At 50.6% G+C, this 19,817-nt stretch overlaps 4 protein-coding genes across 4 annotated transcripts; all 4 read left to right on the top strand.

Moving 5' to 3' along the window:
• Positions 1-5,532: 5,532 nt before the first annotated feature.
• On the top strand, positions 5,533-7,086 carry B0J16DRAFT_353146 (saccharopine dehydrogenase; the record flags this gene model as incomplete). The annotated part of the gene is made up of 5 exons (XM_046129293.1): positions 5,533-5,629; positions 5,684-6,027; positions 6,074-6,145; positions 6,197-6,802; positions 6,862-7,086. 5 exons carry the CDS (start codon positions 5,533-5,535, stop codon positions 7,084-7,086), a joined length of 1,344 nt encoding a protein of 447 aa, XP_045990355.1.
• A 118-nt stretch (positions 7,087-7,204) lies between these two features.
• Positions 7,205-8,814, top strand: B0J16DRAFT_44531 (Endonuclease/exonuclease/phosphatase). The gene has a single exon (XM_046133867.1). The coding sequence runs from the start codon at positions 7,556-7,558 to the stop codon at positions 8,450-8,452; it is 897 nt and encodes a 298-aa protein (XP_045990354.1). The 5' UTR covers positions 7,205-7,555; the 3' UTR covers positions 8,453-8,814.
• Positions 8,815-14,689: 5,875 nt separating this feature from the next.
• B0J16DRAFT_315021 (uncharacterized protein) lies at positions 14,690-16,645 on the top strand (the record flags this gene model as incomplete). Its single annotated transcript, XM_046125225.1, has 1 exon — positions 14,690-16,645. One exon carries the CDS (start codon positions 14,690-14,692, stop codon positions 16,643-16,645), a length of 1,956 nt encoding a protein of 651 aa, XP_045990353.1.
• Positions 16,646-18,662: 2,017 nt separating this feature from the next.
• B0J16DRAFT_257780 (uncharacterized protein) lies at positions 18,663-19,817 on the top strand (the record flags this gene model as incomplete). Its single annotated transcript, XM_046123157.1, has 1 exon — positions 18,663-19,817. The coding sequence occupies one exon, from the start codon at positions 18,663-18,665 to the stop codon at positions 19,815-19,817; it is 1,155 nt and encodes a 384-aa protein (XP_045990352.1).

The raw sequence follows: 19,817 nt of genomic DNA, 5'->3' as shown, positions 1-19,817 counted from the left end.
GCTCGGCGTCGTCGACTTGGGGGGTCGCACGTCTAAGCCACGAGATGCTTTCGTGAACAAGTTCGTGTAGAGTAATACTGTACTCAGCAGTAGAGAGTAATACTCGTTGGCTAGCCGGGAGGGGGGTGCCAACTAAGCAAGCTTAGTTGGCCACAAAAGTGTGAGACGGGATAAAAGTGTGAGACAGCCCCGCACCGATCGGTGTCGCGATTTCATCACTTTTGCCCGCCAAAACCAATGAATTCTAGGACACCAATTAGTGAAAATCCAAGTAATCGTGTCTAACTTCATTATGCCTACCGATATCAATCTCAAGGCTGCTCGTGCAGTCGTTCTTTCGCGCCAACACTTCCAAAGCCGCTCTCGTGATGCTTCCTCACAGGCAAAGAAGCCTCTCTCACTTCGTGAAGCTGAAGATCGATATGCCGGCTCTGCTCGAGCATCTATCGCCCGCATCGTGAAGAGGCTTGAGGCTGCGAATTCCCTCGATTATAATGATGTTGTAGAGCCAAAGATGGGCCGCCCGCGTATACTCACGGATGCGGAAGAAGAAGCTATCGTCACATATATTATGTGGATGGATAGGTCAGGTCTGCCGGCTTCCAAGTGGGAAATAGAGGATGCAGCACTTACTTTGCTGCGCCGCCGTGATCCTGAGGCGAAGCCTATGCATAAGATGTGGTACACACGCTTCCGTGAGGATCATCCTGAGCTTGCGAAATCGATATTGAAGTCGAGAGAAGGATCGCGAGCAGAGTATGAGGAGGCAGGCGTTGAGGATACGCAGGAGTGGTTCCAACGACTTGAGGAAGCTATTCGCATGAAGAATATCGGCGCATCGGAGACCTGGAATGCAGATGAAGCAGGAGTTAGAGTTGGTATGTTACGGGATAAAATGGAATGCCTTGTCGTACGCACCAAGAAGAAAGCTTATACAGAGGTATATTCTCCGCAAGATCGTGAGACTTGCACAGTTATCGGCTCAGGCAACGCAGCCGGCGATACAACTCCTCCTTGGCTTATCTTCAAGTCGTTTCCAACACTCGAGTGGGCATATATCGATGCAGATCCTGATATACACTTTGCACAGTCGGATTCGGCGTTTTCCAACGCAGCAATAACGCTGGAGTGGGCGAAGCATTTTAACCGCTGCTCTTGGGAGAAATCCGCAGCTGTGAAGAATCGTCAGCTTGACTTCGAAGAGTGGTTTGGATGCAATGAGCAGCTGCAGGATAAGTATGACCGAGAATATACTCACGATGTGCCGCCGGCTTCATTTCACAAGAATTCGGAGGAGCTGATTTGGCGGTTGCTCGTTATCGACGGATTTTCCGGGCACGGCGCCTTCGAATTCAGAGAATATATGATCAAGTTCAATATTCTCGTTGCATTTCTTCCTCCACATTCTACGCATATCCTGCAGCCGATGGATGTAGGCGTATTCCAATTCCTGAAGGATGCACATCAGAAGAAGCTTCGCGATGCGTTGCGGAAGGGAGATCTCACCTTTGGCCGCCGTGCCTTTGCGGGGGCTTTTCAGGTATGTGCCTTCCAGTTGAGCCTTCTCTTAAATTCGTGCCTTTTCTCACCAAAATCAGGAGATCTTCAATCTCGGCTTCACAAAAGCTCATATCATAAGAGGCTTCGAAAAATGCGGCATCTTTCCTCTCACGCCCCGACCTGCGATAGAATATCTGCTTCGCAAGCAGCTAGGAAAGAAGAAGACCTGCACGCCCGCTCATGCTTCGCTTCTGCCGTCAGAAACACGCTTTCTGAGCGCTTCCGTCACCGCTGAGAGCATCGGCGAGAGATATCACGATATCCTCAGTTCTCCTACACGGCAAGGATTAAAGCATATCCGCAACATCGTTCACGAAGCTGTATTGCTAGAAGATGTTATTCAGAAGTACGTAAACGACCGCAAAACGCGTATCGAGAAGCGATATCACGAGAGAAAGCGCGGCAAGCGTGCAAAGACTGTATCTAACCTTATTCCTCTAGTATCACTGCAGGGACTCCGAGATCAACAGGAGGAAGCTATCGCGGAAGATTGTAAGAAGATGCAGAAGCAGGGAATCCGCAATCTCCGATCAGATCTCATTAAGGAGATGGATCGCCTCAAAGATGAGTGGCGAGCGGATAAGAAGCACATCGTGAACGGATTTCCCAAGAATTTGCGGTTTAAGCAGTGGTTGGAGCACACAGGGAAGAAGGATGACTATCTATCGATGGATACACAACGGTCCGCTATGACCGATGCACTCAAAGAAGAGACTAACGGCTATATGATAGATACTCAGCTTCCTGACGAAGTCCGTGAGTCTATTCGCAAGGCACAGTTTGCACCAAAACCGCTCAACGAGGTAGATTTCAGCGCACTCCTTCACAGCGATGATACAGTCGATTTCCGCCTCACACACGAAGATCCTGATGAGGAAATGGATGAAGAAGAGGATACTCTTCCTCTCATCAATGTTGCCGCACACAAGGAAGTCGTGATAGCCTCATCGCCGCCCAAGTCCCCGAGCTTGCCGCCGTTGCCCGACTATGACTCCCCTCCTCCCTCCACGCCTTGCCCTTATAAACACCAAACGCAGCTACGTGAGTCACTTCGTGAGCTCATCAGAGAGGGAAGAGCCTTCGCGGCAGGAAGCCTGAATGGCCAGGATAACACGGATACAGCATAATTTGTAGGGACTTCAGTTTCCCGGGCCACAGCTCTTTGCCGGCCGCCCCAGTCACTTCCCCCAGCCTGAGATAGTCAATACATCGCGAGAAGCTTCAAACTTCGTTTTTTTCATCAATTTAAACCTATTCCGACATCAGAAGAGCATCTAATGATTGATTTATCGGATTTCGCCACCCAGATGTGATCCTTGTGATCGTCTCACACTTTTATCCCGTCTCACACTTTTGTGGCCAACTAAGCTTGCTTAGTTGGCACCCCCCTCCCGGCTAGCCAACGAGTAGTGAGATTGATCAGTCACCATTTACAGTGTAAACTCATTTACTATTTGGGACGACGTCCGATAAGTTACGGGCAATTTTCCCGTGTTGTGTTGGACCCTTGCGACGATCACAGAAGATTACGTGTGTTACTACACCAGTTCGGGGATGCCATTAAAGGAAAGAAGGGTGTGATGAGAGCCCTTCCGGGTACAATCCACATCATCGCCTTCTAATTGTCCCATCATATCAGTATCATGGGCTTCTTCTCTGCCAGCCTCCCCCGGATTCATCCATTCCTCTTCCTTTCTGTCCCTCCAATCCTGCTTTGATCCAACCCTGTGGTCCCCCTCTCTGGTCCCACGTCCCATGATCATCATGGAGCCTCCCAAGCCACACCAAACAAGGGTCAGGGGTCTGGTCTAGACCCGCCTTTATTCTTTCTAACAACTTACAAGTTGGAAGATGCGGCATTAAGATATTATCTCCCGCTGTCCATGTAAAAGTTACAGGTTTGTATCGTCATTCTTGCGCTTTAAACTTCAGTTTTGAGACCACATGGTATAGAACCATGATTCATTAACCTTGATTCAACCATGAACGGATAAATACTTGGTCTTATCTATACAGTAGTCTAGTAGGTTGGTTTAGAAGGAGGTCTGAGCGGGTATGCGCCGTTCCGAAACGCAGTCGACGCGTCCCGTCAAGACAAACCGACATCTCACCTGCAGAAAGAGTTTCACTAGAAAGCAATAGTTTCTACCGCCATCACGGCCACCCGCCGAAGACGATTCCCTTTCCAGTTGGCAGAAACGGGCCACGGGCCGCAAATATGGGTCTGGACCGGGCGACCCTCCGGATCTGGACCCACCCTTCTTCCGAGATCAGACTGTTCCGGTCTCAGCCGCAGTTGACACTTCGGTAGACCCATTGAAAATGTGTCAGCTAATGCAAGCCAGAATTCTACAGCTGAAAAACGGGTTGCTGTAATTGCCTACGAATGTAACGGCGGACAGACCCATCTCATCTACCTGATCCCATGTCTCTCGCTTCTTGGGCTGGGCTGGGCTAGACAACCTCGAACTCCTCTTCGGACGCCCGGACCCTGCAATTGTCAGGGATGGGTCTAATCTTCAATATCTTAGATAGCCGACAGTGAGCGAGCGTAAGGCTGCAAGCTATTGCTTCTGACATCAGAATTCCCTATGAGGCACTGACAGTTGGCGTCTTCCATGGCGCGAGCCTTCAATAAACCGAACCGAGCCACGTTCCTGCAGCCGAGACTTTGCGAAACGACGGTGAGGAGAAAATTCTGCATGCTATCAGCTTTATGAAGTGACTACCAAGCAGGACCTTGGCAGCGCAACCAAGGATTATCGCTAATCGAGCGCCACTTGTACCAGGAAGTGGTCAATGCCCTGCTCGTGTCTGTGTCGGTCTAGCATCGTGAAGGAGGAGCTTTAGGTCCTTGTAGCGGCATTATCGGTCGAGAACAGTCGGTGTCTTGGTCCTACTAGCAAGATGGAGCCTAGTTAATGCCCAAACTTGGAAATGAGCTTGGGCATTGCACTAATGCAAGCACTAGATGGATCGTATATGCATGCTTGACATCTCTATTAGTGCTATGATCTTATCTGTTTGATCGATGTGCGTTTCGTGCAAATATCTTTTCTTCCGTGGGTAGGGCTGTGCTCAAGTTGGCCAATGTTGAAGTCTTGGGGGTACCAGCCCTCAATGGCCTGAGCTTATAGAGATCACAAACCTGTGTTACGATGCGTTGAACATTGAAATGATGAGACAAGGCTAATGATAGGAAATGACAATTGCGACATCTTTTCTCATCAGCTGCGATTGAATAGTACAAATCTTAAGAGGCAAGCAAAACATGTCCATTGACAAGCAAGGCGGGAATATCGCATGATCCTCACCACCACTTTGACACATTCGTATAGCCGACAGAGCGAGACAATCGTACGAGCTTAAGGTGCTGTGGCGTTCAACCCATGACTGTGTGATACAGTTGGTTGAGTATGGATTACGCTCCTCTGATGACCATTCAGAGACATGCACTGCAGAATACCGCTTCATGATTGAACAATCCTAAGGATCATCCAAACTATTCCGTGCAAGGGATTGTCCAATTGACATCGAATGAGGGAAGCTGCTGACGGGTTCCTGAGCCAGTTCAGAGACTCGATCGGACTTGCGCAGTATGACTCGAGTTGCAACTCCAAATTGATGCACTGCTCTCAACGTGTCTATAGCTAGATCTGCCTTGTCGGCACTTTTATTAAACTACCATGGATGGTTGTGCTGGTATCAATCACTCCACATTTGATGAACCCCTCACTCTTCTTTAGATAAAGGTTTGACTGACTCACCGGCGAGGAATCTTAACAGAGCGATATCGCAAATAAATCAGAGAGGCAACATGTAATTAACTTTGACTCAATTTGATTTAAAAATATGGGAAAAGAGGAATTGAGAGGGACATCTTCTTCGCTATTCACCATACTCTGGAACATAGCTAGTCAACCAAATCGATCAACGGTCTCGTGATAGTAACTGACGATCACCCCCATCATAATGACCGCAAAGAACATCTTGATCCTTGGAAGCGGCATGGTCGCTAAGCCATGCGTCGATTTCCTGCTCCGAAGTCCCACCAACAACCTCACAATTGGTATGTATCTTTCTCCTTTCCTCCTGGGTCTCACGCTAAAGGATCACTCAACAGCCTGCCGTACGCTCTCTACCGCCCAACAGGTCGCAGCAGGACGTGCTCGCACCAACCCCATCACACTCGACGTTTCCTCCCCAGAGCTCGACCGTAGTATCGCAGACCACGACGTCGTCATATCTCTTGTGCCATTCACCTATCACGCCAGTGTGGTTCGGTCAGCTATCAGGGGCAAGACTAATGTGGTCACCACAAGCTACGTGTCTTCTGAGATCCGCTCGCTCGAGCAGGAGGCCAAGCAGGCTGGCATCACTGTGCTGAACGAGGTCGGTATGGATCCCGGCATTGACCACTTGTATGCCGTCAAGACCATTGACGAAGTCCACGAAAAGGGTGGAAAGGTAAGGGCGTAAATGCAGCGGTTAATCTTCCATGCTGACCAGCTAGGTTCTGGAGTTCTACTCGTACTGTGGTGGCCTCCCTGCTCCTGAGGCATCCGACAATCCACTGCGTTTCAAGGTGAGCCCAAACCATCTCGTGGAAGGCTACCGCTGACTTTAGTTGTATTAGTTCTCCTGGTCCCCCCGAGGTGCTCTGCTTTCCCAATTGAACTCGGCCACATTTCTGAAGGATAGAAAGGTTGTCGAAGTCCCCAACAAGGATCTCATGGACTCGGCAGTCCCGTACCACATCCTTGATGGGTACTCATTCCTGGCGTATCCTAACAGAGATTCTACCTCGTTCCGTGAAGCCTATAGGATCCCCGAGGCACACACGGTGATCAGAGGCACACTCCGATACGAAGGTAACCCCGCCATGGTCAAGGCCCTCATCGAACTTGGGTGGCTCGACTCAACCAACAAGGACTGGCTACAGGACGGCATGACCTGGGCCATGATCCAGCAGAAGATGACTGGCGCTGCTTCTACCAGTGAGGCTGATCTTGTGGCCAAGGTGGACGAGATTTGCTCCTTCACTTCATCGGAACAGCGCGCGCAGATTCTTTCTGGTCTCAAGTGGATTGGTTTGTTCTCGGACTTTGTGCCTCAGACTCGTGGTAACCTCCTTGATACGCTTTCTGCTCAACTCGACCAGATCTGCAGCTACCAGCCTGGTGAGCGTGATTTGGTGATGCTCCAGCACAAGTTTGTAGTCGAGTGGAAGGACGGTACTAAGGTCAGTGTTTCATATCTTAGCTTCGGTATAGCAGACATAACTGACACCTAAATCAACAGGATACGATCACATCTACCCTTGAGCTCTTTGGTGGGCCTGGTGGTTACTCTGCGATGGCAAAGGGTGTTGGGTTGACCTGTGGAATTGCTACGCAGCTTTTGTTGGACGGTAACCCAGCGTTCAACAAGCCTGGTATTTTGGCACCCTATTCTCGTGAACTTTGCGATCCCATACGAGCAAGGGTCGAGGATGAGGGTATCAAGCTTGTTGAAAGGGTTCTGTAGTAGCCCATATCAGTGCTGGTTGACCAAGGCATTTGGTCGGACTTGAAAGTATGCTGGTTGACTCTAGTATAATGCCCAAGATGACTCCGTAGTCTGGTCGCATTGAACATCGGCATTGATTGCTGTTAGATAGAATAATGGATTCGCAGCATCTCGGTAGATCTCAATGTAGACAAGCGTGGCTGAAGCCCCCTGCAGATCCGAATCCGGGGAAACGAGACGCCATTCCTATCGCAGCATAACACGGAATCTTCCCCACGTGATGACCTCATTGGATAGCTAAGCTCAGCTGTTTGTTGAGCTTCGCGTCTCGTCTCATTCCAGAACCCATTCATCCATAGCTCTATAGCTTCATCCCTATCCCTCATACTCCAAATATCCAACTCTCACCTGCCATACCTGTTGCGTTGCCTCATCTTATCAAGCGACCAAATACTAAAGACGTAATCTATCCCAGCCCAGCCCCGCCATGACCCAACTTGACATAGCATCCAGCGCAACGCTGAGAATGGATATCTCCGCCAAGAAATCGAAGATGCCCCTGCGTATCATGACTTACAATGTTCGATACGCAACGACAAAGTTTGAGAAGAACGAAAGACCTTGGGCTGAGCGCCGACCCAAGCTCATCAACCAGTTGAACTTCATCACCGCTGGTCAAGAGAGCCCCTTCATCTGTCTCCAGGAGTGTCTCTTCCATCAGGTCAATGAGATCCAGGAGGACTTGGGTGCTCCATGGAAGCATATCGGTCGGGGACGCGGTAAGAAACCTGTAGAGGGCGAGTTCTCTCCCATCTTCTACCGCGACGACATCTGGAAGGAGGTACGTAGTGAAGTGCGCTGGTTGAGTAAGACACCCGAGAAGCCATCTCGAGGCTGGGACGCAGCACTCAATCGTATCGTCACGATGGCGGAATTCGAGCACCGCGCAACAGCCACCCGTGTCGTCGTCTTCAGCACTCACTTCGACCACATTGGCGTAGAAGCTAGACAGAACAGCGCCAAACTCCTCGTCCAGTTCGCCCGTGAGTGGGGACAAGCCGGCAACAAGAAGGCATCGGCGGTGCTCATCGGCGGCGATTTCAACAGTGAGCCCGATGACGGGGCGTACAAGACCATAACGGCGTCTGGCTCAGGCATCTCTGACGTGTCGGACCTGGTACCCAAGGAGAAGCACTACGGCAACGAGACGACGTACACGAGCTTCGGCGGTTCCTGGCCAACCTCACGCATTGACTTTTTGTTTATCCAGGAGCCGCGTACGGCAGTTGTCAAGACGTTTGGCGTGCTGGCGAATGGCTTCGATGATGGCGTTCGTATCTCGGATCACCGACCTGTCGTGTCAGACTTGGACATTGTGGTTTGATCGGGCACAAAGGTTGTACCGTGCCCAACGTGAGTGCATCTTGTGACTAGTTGACATATGCTGTTCTCTAACGATGTCCAGTGTTGTTGTTGGAAACTGAGCTTAATTGTTATGTATACAAGGTCGATGGGGTGATGCTGAAGAGCCGGCTTCACAACATAAGAACTGCCGACAGGGCTATCCAGAAGATCGGACAAACAAAGCTGACACGTTTTTTTTTCTCAACTACACTCCCAGTTGCACACGCCCGTGGTTACAAATCATGACACTCAATTGCCACAGTTCTAGTTTGACAGGTCAAGGTCGTTCGATAGGCAGTTGTTTCTCCCGTGACCGTTCCTGTGGCAGTTCAACCTCTGCTGCTACAACATGTGAAGTTGCAACTCGCTGTCAGTGTATAACCAGATCAGGTCCGTTTCTGCGAATCCCAGATCGATCGTAGAGGTCACAGCATCGCATGCAACGGATACGATTGGGTTGTCGCCCGTTCTCAAAGTGATCGTTTCCACAACAGTGTTATGCAAGCTAGCAGAACGGGTATGTAACATGCATAGCCATAGAAACCGCGGCATTGATCAGCACCGAGATAGGGACTTGACGAGTAAAAGCAGTTCTTCTGTTGTAGACTAATGGGTTCTTGGCCAGCTGCAGGATAGCGGCCTATCAATGTGAGACCTACGCAACCGTGGGTGGTTGCCTGCGAGAGGCATCATACCAATAAGACATGTCGACAATGGTCAATCTCCAGAAGTTGAGGCTCTGCCCGGTAAAAGCCGAATGGGAATTCCTGTGTCTGGTCGGATTGAGGGGCAAATGGAAAAAGCGGTGTGTGCAAGATGGTGGAGGAGAAGAGGGGGGTTTTGGGGCTTCTCCAATACCTTTGTATGGTCGTTATCAGCACTGGCGGTCGAGTTCGGGAACACGATGGTGGTTGTCGTGCTATGAAAGGGTGACTGACTACGACTACTTGATCACAATGGGTGTGGAAGCTAACTTGGCCTCCACATCCGCGGATCTTCAAGCGGTGTTATGCTCATGCAGTGATGGCAACCGAACGCGAACCATTGTTGTCTCAAGTTTTAGTTCTGGAGATATTACAAGCAGACCGATATTCCAAGATCCAGCAAACACGATAGACCGCGGTTTAGTTCCGGATGCCCGCTGCCTATGATGGTTGCAGTTATGCTTGTCATCTTGAAGGCCAAGGCTAGTTGCAGTAGTTTAGAGACTAGGATGACTCGTTGATAGAACAGCGATCCGTCACCCTGAAAACACAAGCTACCTCGAGGTTCACGATGTTGCAGTTACATATTTGTCTCGGCTGTCTCTGACAAAGTCATTTGGACTAGCCCTTCAAAGCCACAATCACAACACCGATTACAGACATCGCCACAAATGTTTAGAACATAATCTCAGTGAATGGTCAAGAATCGTGTGGCACTCATGCTGGCTGACGGCGCTGTAGATGCGTCAATGCCTTGGATGCACGTCTAGCCTATCCCCGCACAATCTGAAGAGACCAAAGCAAGCCATCCGCAAGACCCCAGCTGGTTCATATCCCCGTCTGGCTTAGTCAAAGAATTTAGCGATTGAAGCATCTCTACATCATTCAACAGATTGTGTACCTGTCAAAAGAGAGCGAAGGCAACACAACAGCTCGTCGTGACAGTTCCAAAGATCTGAGGAAACACAACGGCTGACAACGCGGCATATACAAATAAAGGAAATACCAATCAAGAACCTTGAACTGACCGAATATTGCAACTTGTGGTCGGACGACCGAGGATGGGAAAGAAGAGTTGGTGGGCGAAAGTGCAAAACGGTAATGCTTCGAGGTTGAAGGGTCTCAAGGATGAAAATGATGGGGGTGGAGTGGAACGGCAGATGGCAATCCAGTATTGGACGAATAGATCAAATAGGAACCTGCGGCGTGTCCTTCCTCGATTAAGACTCATAGAGTCAGCTGATACAATACGAACACTGCCGATACTGTCAGTCTTGACATGGAGGTTGACTCGCCTTGCAATTAGTAATTGTGAATAGTTCGATACTGAGGCGAACAGGCGATGACTGACAAGTCAATGCAAGTCGTAATCGGCCTAAAGCAGGTCATGAAACGCGAGACAACGCATCACATAGCTGCGCCGTACCTGCTGTCTGTCGGTAGTAGGACGGAGGAGAGCGGAGGCCAGTCTTCGGACTGGGCGCGGAGGTCAAGCCGGCGAGAGTGGAGTCATCTTGCTCCGGGGTTCGGAAGCTGACCCACAAGCATGAGCCGGAACACGATGGACACGTATCAGTCGTGACGAATCGTGCGACCTGATGCTGGGACGGAGCTTGGCCCGGATCTCCAGCACAGGGCAAGGCATAATCGTTTCAGTATCGCCGACAACGGGACCATCCACCCCGAACCAGGCAGACTCCAACCTCTTGACTATCTGATTGAATGGCTGTAGAAGTGGTGATTGACGTTGGGCACCCAGGCCTGGCCTGTGCAAGCATCCAAGCATGGTCATTGCGGCAAAGCGGCCAGGATTGACAAGCGAGATCGATGCCGCTACCTTTTCTAGAGCCTCGATACCGAATAGAATAGAACTGACAACGCCGCAAGCGCGTCAAAATTCAATTGGCACGAATAGCGGTTCATCTCGGGCTTCTTTGAGGAGAAAACAGAAACATACGGAACAAGAGTTGTTATCACCGGTGAATGCGACACTCTATCACCGTATCACTTTGCTATGAGTCAACGCTGCCATAATCTCAAACGTCTTCCAAATCAAGCCCAGAGCCTCAACTCAAATCGTAGCGACCAGTCACAAACGAGGACATGGATAGCGGAACAGCCTGTCACTACCAGGTTTATAGTTAATGTACCAGCGGGTGCTTCGATATCCCACGTGTACCCCGCGCTGCACTCACCTTTTGGCTTGGACTTTGCTGTCGATCGGGTTCACTTGTTGGTACCCGAACGAGAGGGGAGGCTTGGGCAAAGGCTCTATACTACCCAGTTAGGCACGAAGTAATCAAGAGAAGCCCTGTGGACAGGCTAAGAACGGCACTTGGTGGAGGCGTAGATCAATGGAGACAGACGGATAAACAACGTTAAGTTTTAAGCCCAGCCATTTACGTAGAGTAGGTACAGTACAGCAGACATCGGGCATCTAATCTACCCAATTTAGCTTTCGCCATGTTTCTACAGTAATAACCGTTTTGGCGAGTGAAGCACTTGCATTGGCTGTCCTTGTCTGGTGTACCCGTCCCCTGTCCTACTCTGTTAAGCATTTGTGCCATGTGATCACAGACCCGATCTGCTTCTGCCCAGTCCAGAAAGACAAAGACAAAGACCAAGCGTTTGAGGTTTGGGCCTGTCAAGCCAATTTATCTGTCACTCGTGGGGACGGGCCGGCAAACGGCGAAGAACCCTGCCCTGCTCATGCTTCTTTCCGGCTTCCTCGAGGTTCGGATAGACAAGAACCTGTAGGCGACCGTTTCTCGTTTGAGTGTAGCCGATCGATAAACGAGTTCATCAGCGACCAAAACACTTTTTGATTGATAGTAGTAAAAAAGAAAGACTGCTTCTGTAGAGTGAGCCACTTTCGGTGGAAGGGGTGTGTCTTGATCAGCCTCAACTCAACTCAGGCCTGCAGACTTTTTGGCAGCGAATGTCGTGACTGGAAGACTGAAAAGACGAAAAAGCTTCCAAAAGAATCGTTGGATAAGATGCTCCAAGAAGATCCACAGTTGGGCCTGCCTGCTTGAACCTGGCGCCAGTCATACAAAGGGATTCCCTGTCAGATAACCACCCTGACCCGCTTAGAAGTCGGGTCTCTCAACAGTCCCCTTCGCTTCAGGGCACCATCTGGGGTCGCTTCGACAGATCAGATCCATTCTCGGCGGCGCAGGCAGAGCAGAGGCGAGAGGGTCACAGAGGCTGGGCTAGGCTGCTGGGGTCTGGCATGGCATGGCAGTTTGCATCGTCAGCAGCAGCGACAGCTTAACCGCCTCACTTCGTTTGAGTATGGTTTGGTGATTGCTTGCTGGTGTTTTGGCTATTACAAAGTGTTTCACCAGCTGCAACAGCTCACATGACAATCCCATCAATTGCCAGGGTCTTTCGTCTGTACACGGGGTTGAATCGACAGGACCAGGGCAAGAATTTCATCTCTGAGGCCTAGACTACCTAGTTTGGTGCCCATCAGACAAAGCGCTGGTGGTTTTGATATTGTGACACTACGCATTGTTCAGCAAAACTAAGGAACAGAGATTTTTATCTCGAGACCTCGAATCGACTGACAATCTTTCTATCCATTGAATTGAGACAGGCATACCCCAGCACAAGGTGAGGGCAGGTCGAAGCTTAGTGAAAAAAACTCCATCGCCCAGCTCGCTGCTTAATGGTGGTAAGCCTTGAGCGGGATGGGGATGGATCCATTATCCATCCATTTCATTCCATTCACCACGATAAATTGACCAGCGCAGCAAAAGCGCAGACCCTGGTTCCAGAAGCCACCCCCACTTCTGAATGATAGTTTTCAATGGCATTTCTTGGGAAGATCAGAGTTTGAGCAAGAATGGAAGATGGGAAAGTCATGAGAAGGGGGAAATTCAGGGGCAGCTGTGAGGGAATGCTTAATTCAGCATTGAGAATATGCCAACACAGCATTGAGTGAGGCGGGCCGTAACGACGCAGCTGTTTTACCATGGATACTGTACTAGTAATTCTCAAGGCTCCCTTGCCACATCGGAAGAGGCCCAGACTGACGAATGCGCGATATCGACATCCGTACAGCACGTTCACATAGGGAGTCATTGCTTGATTTAGAATGTTTGTGGCTGTTAATAATAGCTGAAGAAGGTATGGAGGTTAGTCTGTAGTGGTGCTTGGTTGCTGGATGAACGAGAATGAGCCGTAGTAAAAAAGTAGAACGGGTGGTGTCTTACTGCTGATGAATCAAGTTTTACGGGTAAATGAGCGAGTAAAAACAAACGGCAGCCAATCTCTTTCTGCGTGTTGTTCTGTTTTCGTGTCAGTGCCTTCGTCATTGCTCTCATCGACTTGACGTGGTTGATTTGCTTTGCTCTCCTTCGACTGCAGTGTGAGTGAGTCTGCAGTTCCATTGCTGTGCTGGCTCCAGCGTCGAGTCGCTTGATTGATCGTCCCGTGGTGCTACCTAGGAACACGCCCCCCGCGCTCGATAGTTTCTGATGAGACTAACCCCCTTGCTTCCATTCTCTCTGCGCTGTGCTTGTGTGCTTTTGCGTTTTGCTGGTTGCACCTTACACACCCGACCAGTCCACACCTCTCTCCCTTTTCCTTTGCTGCTGCTGATATTCTCGGTGACAATCCCATCTTGCGATATTTCGGTGCTATTTGGGTAAAAAGAGGAAAAAGACGTTGGGCTTGAATAAAGTGGCTTCCCTCATCACTGGGCCATTAATCAACGTCTATGGCCACAACGGCCAGTGGCTGCGTGTCCGCCCTGGGGGCCCGGCGGTAATAGCTCAGCGCTCCAGCTGCATTTCCCACTAAAACTACCGGTAACAGTCTGAGCGCACGCCCCCACACACATCTACCACAGAAAATGGAAGCTGGACGCCCCCAGGCCCTGAAATTACCACCAGGGCACCTGCACTTTTATTAAAAACAGACCATCCCGTCCATCCATGCCCATCGCTCCTTCCCCTCCTCCCCTCCTTCTTGTCTTCCATGTCTTGTCTTTTCTCCATGACAGTTTGATAACCGTCTCTTTTTTGAAAAACGACCCTACATACATATATCTTCGCTTCATTGCTTCAACTTGAGCATCATATTCATATCTCGGTCGACTACTACAGTATACCATCGGTTATAACAACGTTACTAGCGTCTCCATCGAAAAAAACCGCCCTGGTCTATGCCACTATCGTCACCGCTTTTAACACCCAATCCAATCCACCAGCGACATTTTATTCTCGACTTTTTTCCGGCTCCAGCTGTCTTGATCAACGACTTCGAGTTCCTTCACATGTCGCTTGTTTGGTTTCACGAAAGGGGACGTTAAAGCATTGCGTTCGCGATTGCAAAAGGTCACCACCATCGCCGGCTTACTCACCGCCTGCCATTGCGACCATATACAACCACTGTGCCGTCCCACCTAGCGTGGTCCCTGTTCGAACCCGTCGAACCCCTCATCCAATCAACACTTCTTTGAAGTGAATTCGCTCAGGCTTCAATCACTTCTTCCTTTATACCACAAAATGTCTAGCAAGAACAAGGTTTGCTACGTCGAGGATGCCGAGGAGGACTCGGAGAGCTCTGTCCTCGAGGGTATCCGGGATACACGACGCTACGCCGTTTCCGAAGCTCCAGGACCATCGAGCCCTCCCAAGGAACGTCCCAACACTGGAAAGTCTCGAGGTGATCACCGACGACACTCGAGTCGGAGGCAGGTCACCCCTCCTAGCGATGACTATTCAGAGGAGGAACCTGCTCCTCCACCTCCTCGCAGGGAAGAACGTCCCCGTCGGGCCGATCGTGAGCGAGAGCGAGAACGTGAACAACGAGACAAAGATCAACGCCGCAAGGAGAGGAAACAAAAAGAAGCTGCTGAGCAGCAACAACAAAAAGCCAGAGCTAAAGCCGCCAGGCACCAAGCTCAGGCTCAAGGACCACCACCACCACAACCCAGAGACCCTAGAGATCCCAGAGATCATGAGGCTAAGCCACCGAGAAGGACCCGCCCCGCCTCTCTAAGTCACACTAGGACTGAACCCGTTATTCAACAGTATCGCAGAGGCCGTGTTGAGGATCCTTCATGCTATGGTGTCCAGCAGCCTGCAGTCTCCGGCATGCGTCCCCGTGCTCAAACTCGACCTCACAGCTATTACCCTGGTCAACCAGCTCCTCCAATTTCTAACATGGGATGGCATCACTCCCAGCAATCCCAGCCTTCTTTCCCTGTCGGATCTTTCCCAGGACCAGCGCCCTACTTCCCCGGTGCATCATCCCCGTCTGTGTCGGGAATTCCCCCATCACCCTCAGCTACCGGTGGACCACCCGGCTTCTTTGACATGCCTTCGTCACAAGCGAGTGCTCATCTCAGGAACCGCTTCGAGCGACCTGCGTCATCAATGGGATTCCGACAGAACCAGCCTTCTCCCTCCGCCATCGGCTATCCTCAGGATGAGTATGAGGAAGAGGAGCCAGCCGCTCCTCCTCGCCCTGTAAGGCGTGCCTCCCGTTCCAAGAGACCGCAGCAGAACGACGAGGATCGCCGACGCATGCCTCCTCCTGAGAGTATTCCCCGACCCAAGTCTGCGATGCCTCCTCCAACCACTCCATTCCGTGCCCCACCTCAAACAGTGACTCGTCAGAAGACTAGAACTCCTTCGCGTCCTCCTCCATCTGGTCGCAGCCGTGTTGGATTTGCAGACCAACATGGCTATGATGATGATGAGCAATTTGCGGACAGCCCTGGTCTATTTGCCGACTCCCCTGAAGCCCAATTTGACCGCCGTACAGCTTTGGCTCGCACTCGAAGAAGCTCTGTAGCATATGACAACTACGGTGCTGATATCATACCCGCCCGTAGCACTCGTCGTGGGTCTGTTGCATATGAACAGCGTGGAATTGATATCGTGCCTGCACGCAACACTAGAAGAGATTCCTTTTACGATTATGAACAATCAATGGACAGTGGGGATGGCAGCTTCGACGAAGACAAGTACTTGGACGCCATGAAGTACCAGGATGACATCAATGGTGGCCCGGCTATGCCTCTGACTGCTGACGCCCTTCGCAAAGCCAGTAACCCTAGGCTGGGTGGCGGAAGCAGTCGCAGCAGTGGTAGCCATGATGACAGCGAGTACAAGCGAAGTAACACTACTGGTCTTACTCGATCTTCTTCCAGCGACACCGACAATGTTACCATCAAGGTATCAGGCTCGGCTGTCGTGCGTGTATCGGGTGCCGAGATTGAGTGTGGTGACGGAGGAGAGATTACATTTTCCAGACCCAACAATGGTACCTCTCGCGTTGGGAGCGACCGTGCAAGCAGCTACTACCAGCTGGAAGATGTTCAACCTCGAGTTGAACGAAAGGCTCTTCCTTACCGACCCCACACTCCTAGTCGTTCTGACTCGCATCATCGAGGCTATTCTGGAAATCATGCCCCGTATGACCCATCGTTCGCCATGGACGACTACATTTATTGATGATTCTTCTTCTTATGAGAGACGACAAAGTTGATGATCAGCGCGTTTTTGCATTTTGTTTTTGACTTGTTATATTTCTTCACATTTCTTCACATTTCTTGCATCCAGATGTCTACGGGATGGGCAGCGTTTCACGTTTAATCTTGGATCTTTGATTTGATTGAGCATTTTGGTGGACATTTATACTGCACTTTTGAGTTGTGCGGAAATTGTCTCTAAACCTGTATCCTTATGCTTCTATTCTTGGGACAAACCCGCCTGTTGGTTATGGCAGAAAGTTGATACCCAAAAAAGTGTTGACAGTTGGAGCTTTCAGTTGATGATCTAGTTCCTTCAGGGATCTGGTACTCTACCGCCTACCGTTCATGCCAAAAACGCTTTCAGAAGCAGCAACTATTCTATTCGAAATCATGTACGCCCTGACAGGGCTTGTGTTGGATTCTAGTTGGAGCAATGGGAAAGTGCCAATGTGTCTTGGGGGACGAGGGGTTTCATCTTCGGGCGGCTATCGACTAAATTGTCTTCATCTGACAATGGTTGAAGGCTGCCCGGACCGGTGCCGCCCCTTGTTCGCTAGGACTAGTTTGGCAGGATTGGGACTACGATTCCATTATCTTGTCCCATGTCTCCCATCGCTACGACCGGATTTGCATGTACCTTAGGGAAGCTGCTTGAGGAATGAGTACGATGTGGTTTTTGTATTGCTTGGCATATTGTAAGAGGAGGAAGTTGAGGCATGGCTGGAAGGACTACGCAACATTGTTATCAGAACGATAGATTGTACGGGCAGATGAGGTTCGCGCCTCTATCTGCTGCCCGGCAGAGAATAATCATATGTTACAACCAGCATGGCATGCATGTTTGGATTCTTCAATCTCCTTTTTCACTTGTGTAATTCTGTGACATGTTCTGCTGATCAGGGGATAATGAGTGGACGAACCGCCATGAGGGAGGGATTGGGACGAAACAGCAATTGGCTACCATTTGGGAATTTGGATGGTGGGAGTAACAAGATAGTGGATATGAAAGCGTCTGAACCAAAGTATGGGAACTACCTGTGTGTCAGGTATCTGACTTGATGCGTGAAAGGCTGACGATCTCTGCATTCATAGCTGAGGATTTCCGGCCAACAACTAAACTCCTGATAAGCGCTCTCTATAATTATTCATGCGGCCGTAAGACCAACTGCTGACGCCGTCTCAGGGGGGTCTCGGGTCTGTAGCAAATCCAACTCAGAGTATCACGATGAATTATGCGCGCAGTAAGGACTTTGGGCCGGCGCTACTCCCTAGAAGCTTCTTCACCTTCCATCAACTTATGCAGGCTAAAATAGAGCTCGTCAGTTCCCATTCCCAAGCGGCCAGAAACGAAACCTTGGAAGGGGGCGTGTGCATTGAGATCTGGAGCATCAAGTCGTGGACGGCTGTGATTGGTTGTTGACCAAATGGGCTCTCTGTGCGAGCGGTTGTCTGGTCAGCGATGGGACTGTTTACTTTCGACGTCATTTGAAGGTGTGGCTGAACTTCACGACGAACATGACTTCAGTTGGAGTAGAACATGGCTTAAAACACTGTAATGCAAGTCAAAACGGATCTGATGTCACTAATTTATTATATCCCTCGGTAATCGACTCTAATTTGACAGACGTTGAAAGCGCTGTAGGGATTCGAACGCGTACTTTTAAGTGCCCAACCACCCTTTACACGTCCCAGCCACGTCTTTTACAGGCATCGTTTCTGGGTTAACCAAGCACCATCACCTTGGCAAAGCCACGCAAGTCCCTCTTCTTCTCATCGTTATACCGCTCTTTATCTCAAAATCATCACTTCTACTCATACTCATCACGAATTGACACGACTCATTTAACGACATACCGCATACCGGACTTTATCATCTTTGTTCTGTTACTTCGTCTTGACCGCCTTCACTGTTGGGCTCGGCTGGGCTACAGCACCCGAAGCCTAGCTTGCGATTGTCTTTCGTTCACTGAAACCTTTTCATTACATCTCATTCCATTATGGCTCCCGCATTGCGCAGTGTGCCTTCGCTCACACAGCACGCCCCTCGTGCCGCTGAGGCTTTCTCGACGCTCTCTACTCGTTTCATCGAGAGTACTAAAGTACTTGTTGCTCGAGATGACGACAAAAACGACAGACACCGACCATCAGTCGAGCCCGGGTCGGGAGCTTTCGACCCTCATGATATCAGCAATGCCGGTTTCTTCTTCCTCTTCGCCTTGATCGGTGTGGTGTTTGTGTGCACTGGTATTTGGTTCTTCTTCTGGGCCAAGAACGGTGGTTTCCAATTCAAAGAGAACGATTGGGACGACTACAAATCTACTGTACTTCGACGCACCGGACCTAACGGCACTATTCTTTCCAACGCAACCCGACCAACAAACCTCGGCGGTGGCAGTGTATACAAGGATGTCGATGATGACAACACGACTGTTGTCACTGAGAGCACAACACTTACCGGTATTACCGCCGGAGCTAGCGATATCTACGCCCGCGAGAAGCGCCGCAAGAAGCAGGAAAAGCGAGACCGCGACCGTGCGAAGAAGGGCAAGAAGACCAGCCGACATGTCGGTGAGGAAGGTGTCGAGGATGAAGATGCCGAACGTGCTGCCAAGAAGGAACTCCGCAACTACCGTCATGAAAGAGCTGCTCGTGTTGGCGGTCTGAACAAGGAAAGTGAAGGCTCCGAATGGGACGGCTCTACCAACAACGGCACCGAATCCAACGTTTCAACAAACCTCCTCTCCGAGCACCAGACCACCCCCACAACCACACCTCAAAAGTCCAAGGCCGGTATACGCAAGGTTTACTCTACTGCTGATCGTCGCGAGAACCGGGAGGCTGAACGCATGCGAGCTGAGGCCCGTCGTCTACGTGAAGCTGGCCGCAACGCCCGCCGCGACTTCAGCTACCAGCGTGCCGAAAGCTACTCCCGTGCTGACAGCCAGGTTGACTCGCAGGCGAGCGAGAGTCTTGTCAGCTCCGCGTTGACTCGTACCACGGACGATAGCGGCGATATTGGAACCAAGAGCTATCACCACCCGATGCCCGAGCTGAGGGAGTTGGAGAGGGAGCGTGCTAGGGAGGAGAGAAGGGCGCGCAGGGCGGCGCGAGAGGCCCGAAGGGGACGAACTGGAACTGTGGAGGAGGAGTAG

Source organism: Fusarium flagelliforme, assembly GCF_020744385.1.
Source record: "Fusarium flagelliforme strain FIESC 12 MPI-CAGE-AA-0113 chromosome Unknown B0J16scaffold_1, whole genome shotgun sequence".
NCBI classification, from domain to species: Eukaryota; Fungi; Ascomycota; class Sordariomycetes; order Hypocreales; family Nectriaceae; genus Fusarium; species Fusarium flagelliforme.
This window is presented reverse-complemented; position numbering and strand designations above follow the sequence as displayed.

Excerpts from the sequence above, each read along its gene's own strand:
- B0J16DRAFT_44531 (XM_046133867.1), top strand. The coding sequence starts at position 7,556 with ATGACCCAACTTGACATAGCATCCAGCGCAACGCTGAGAATGGATATC.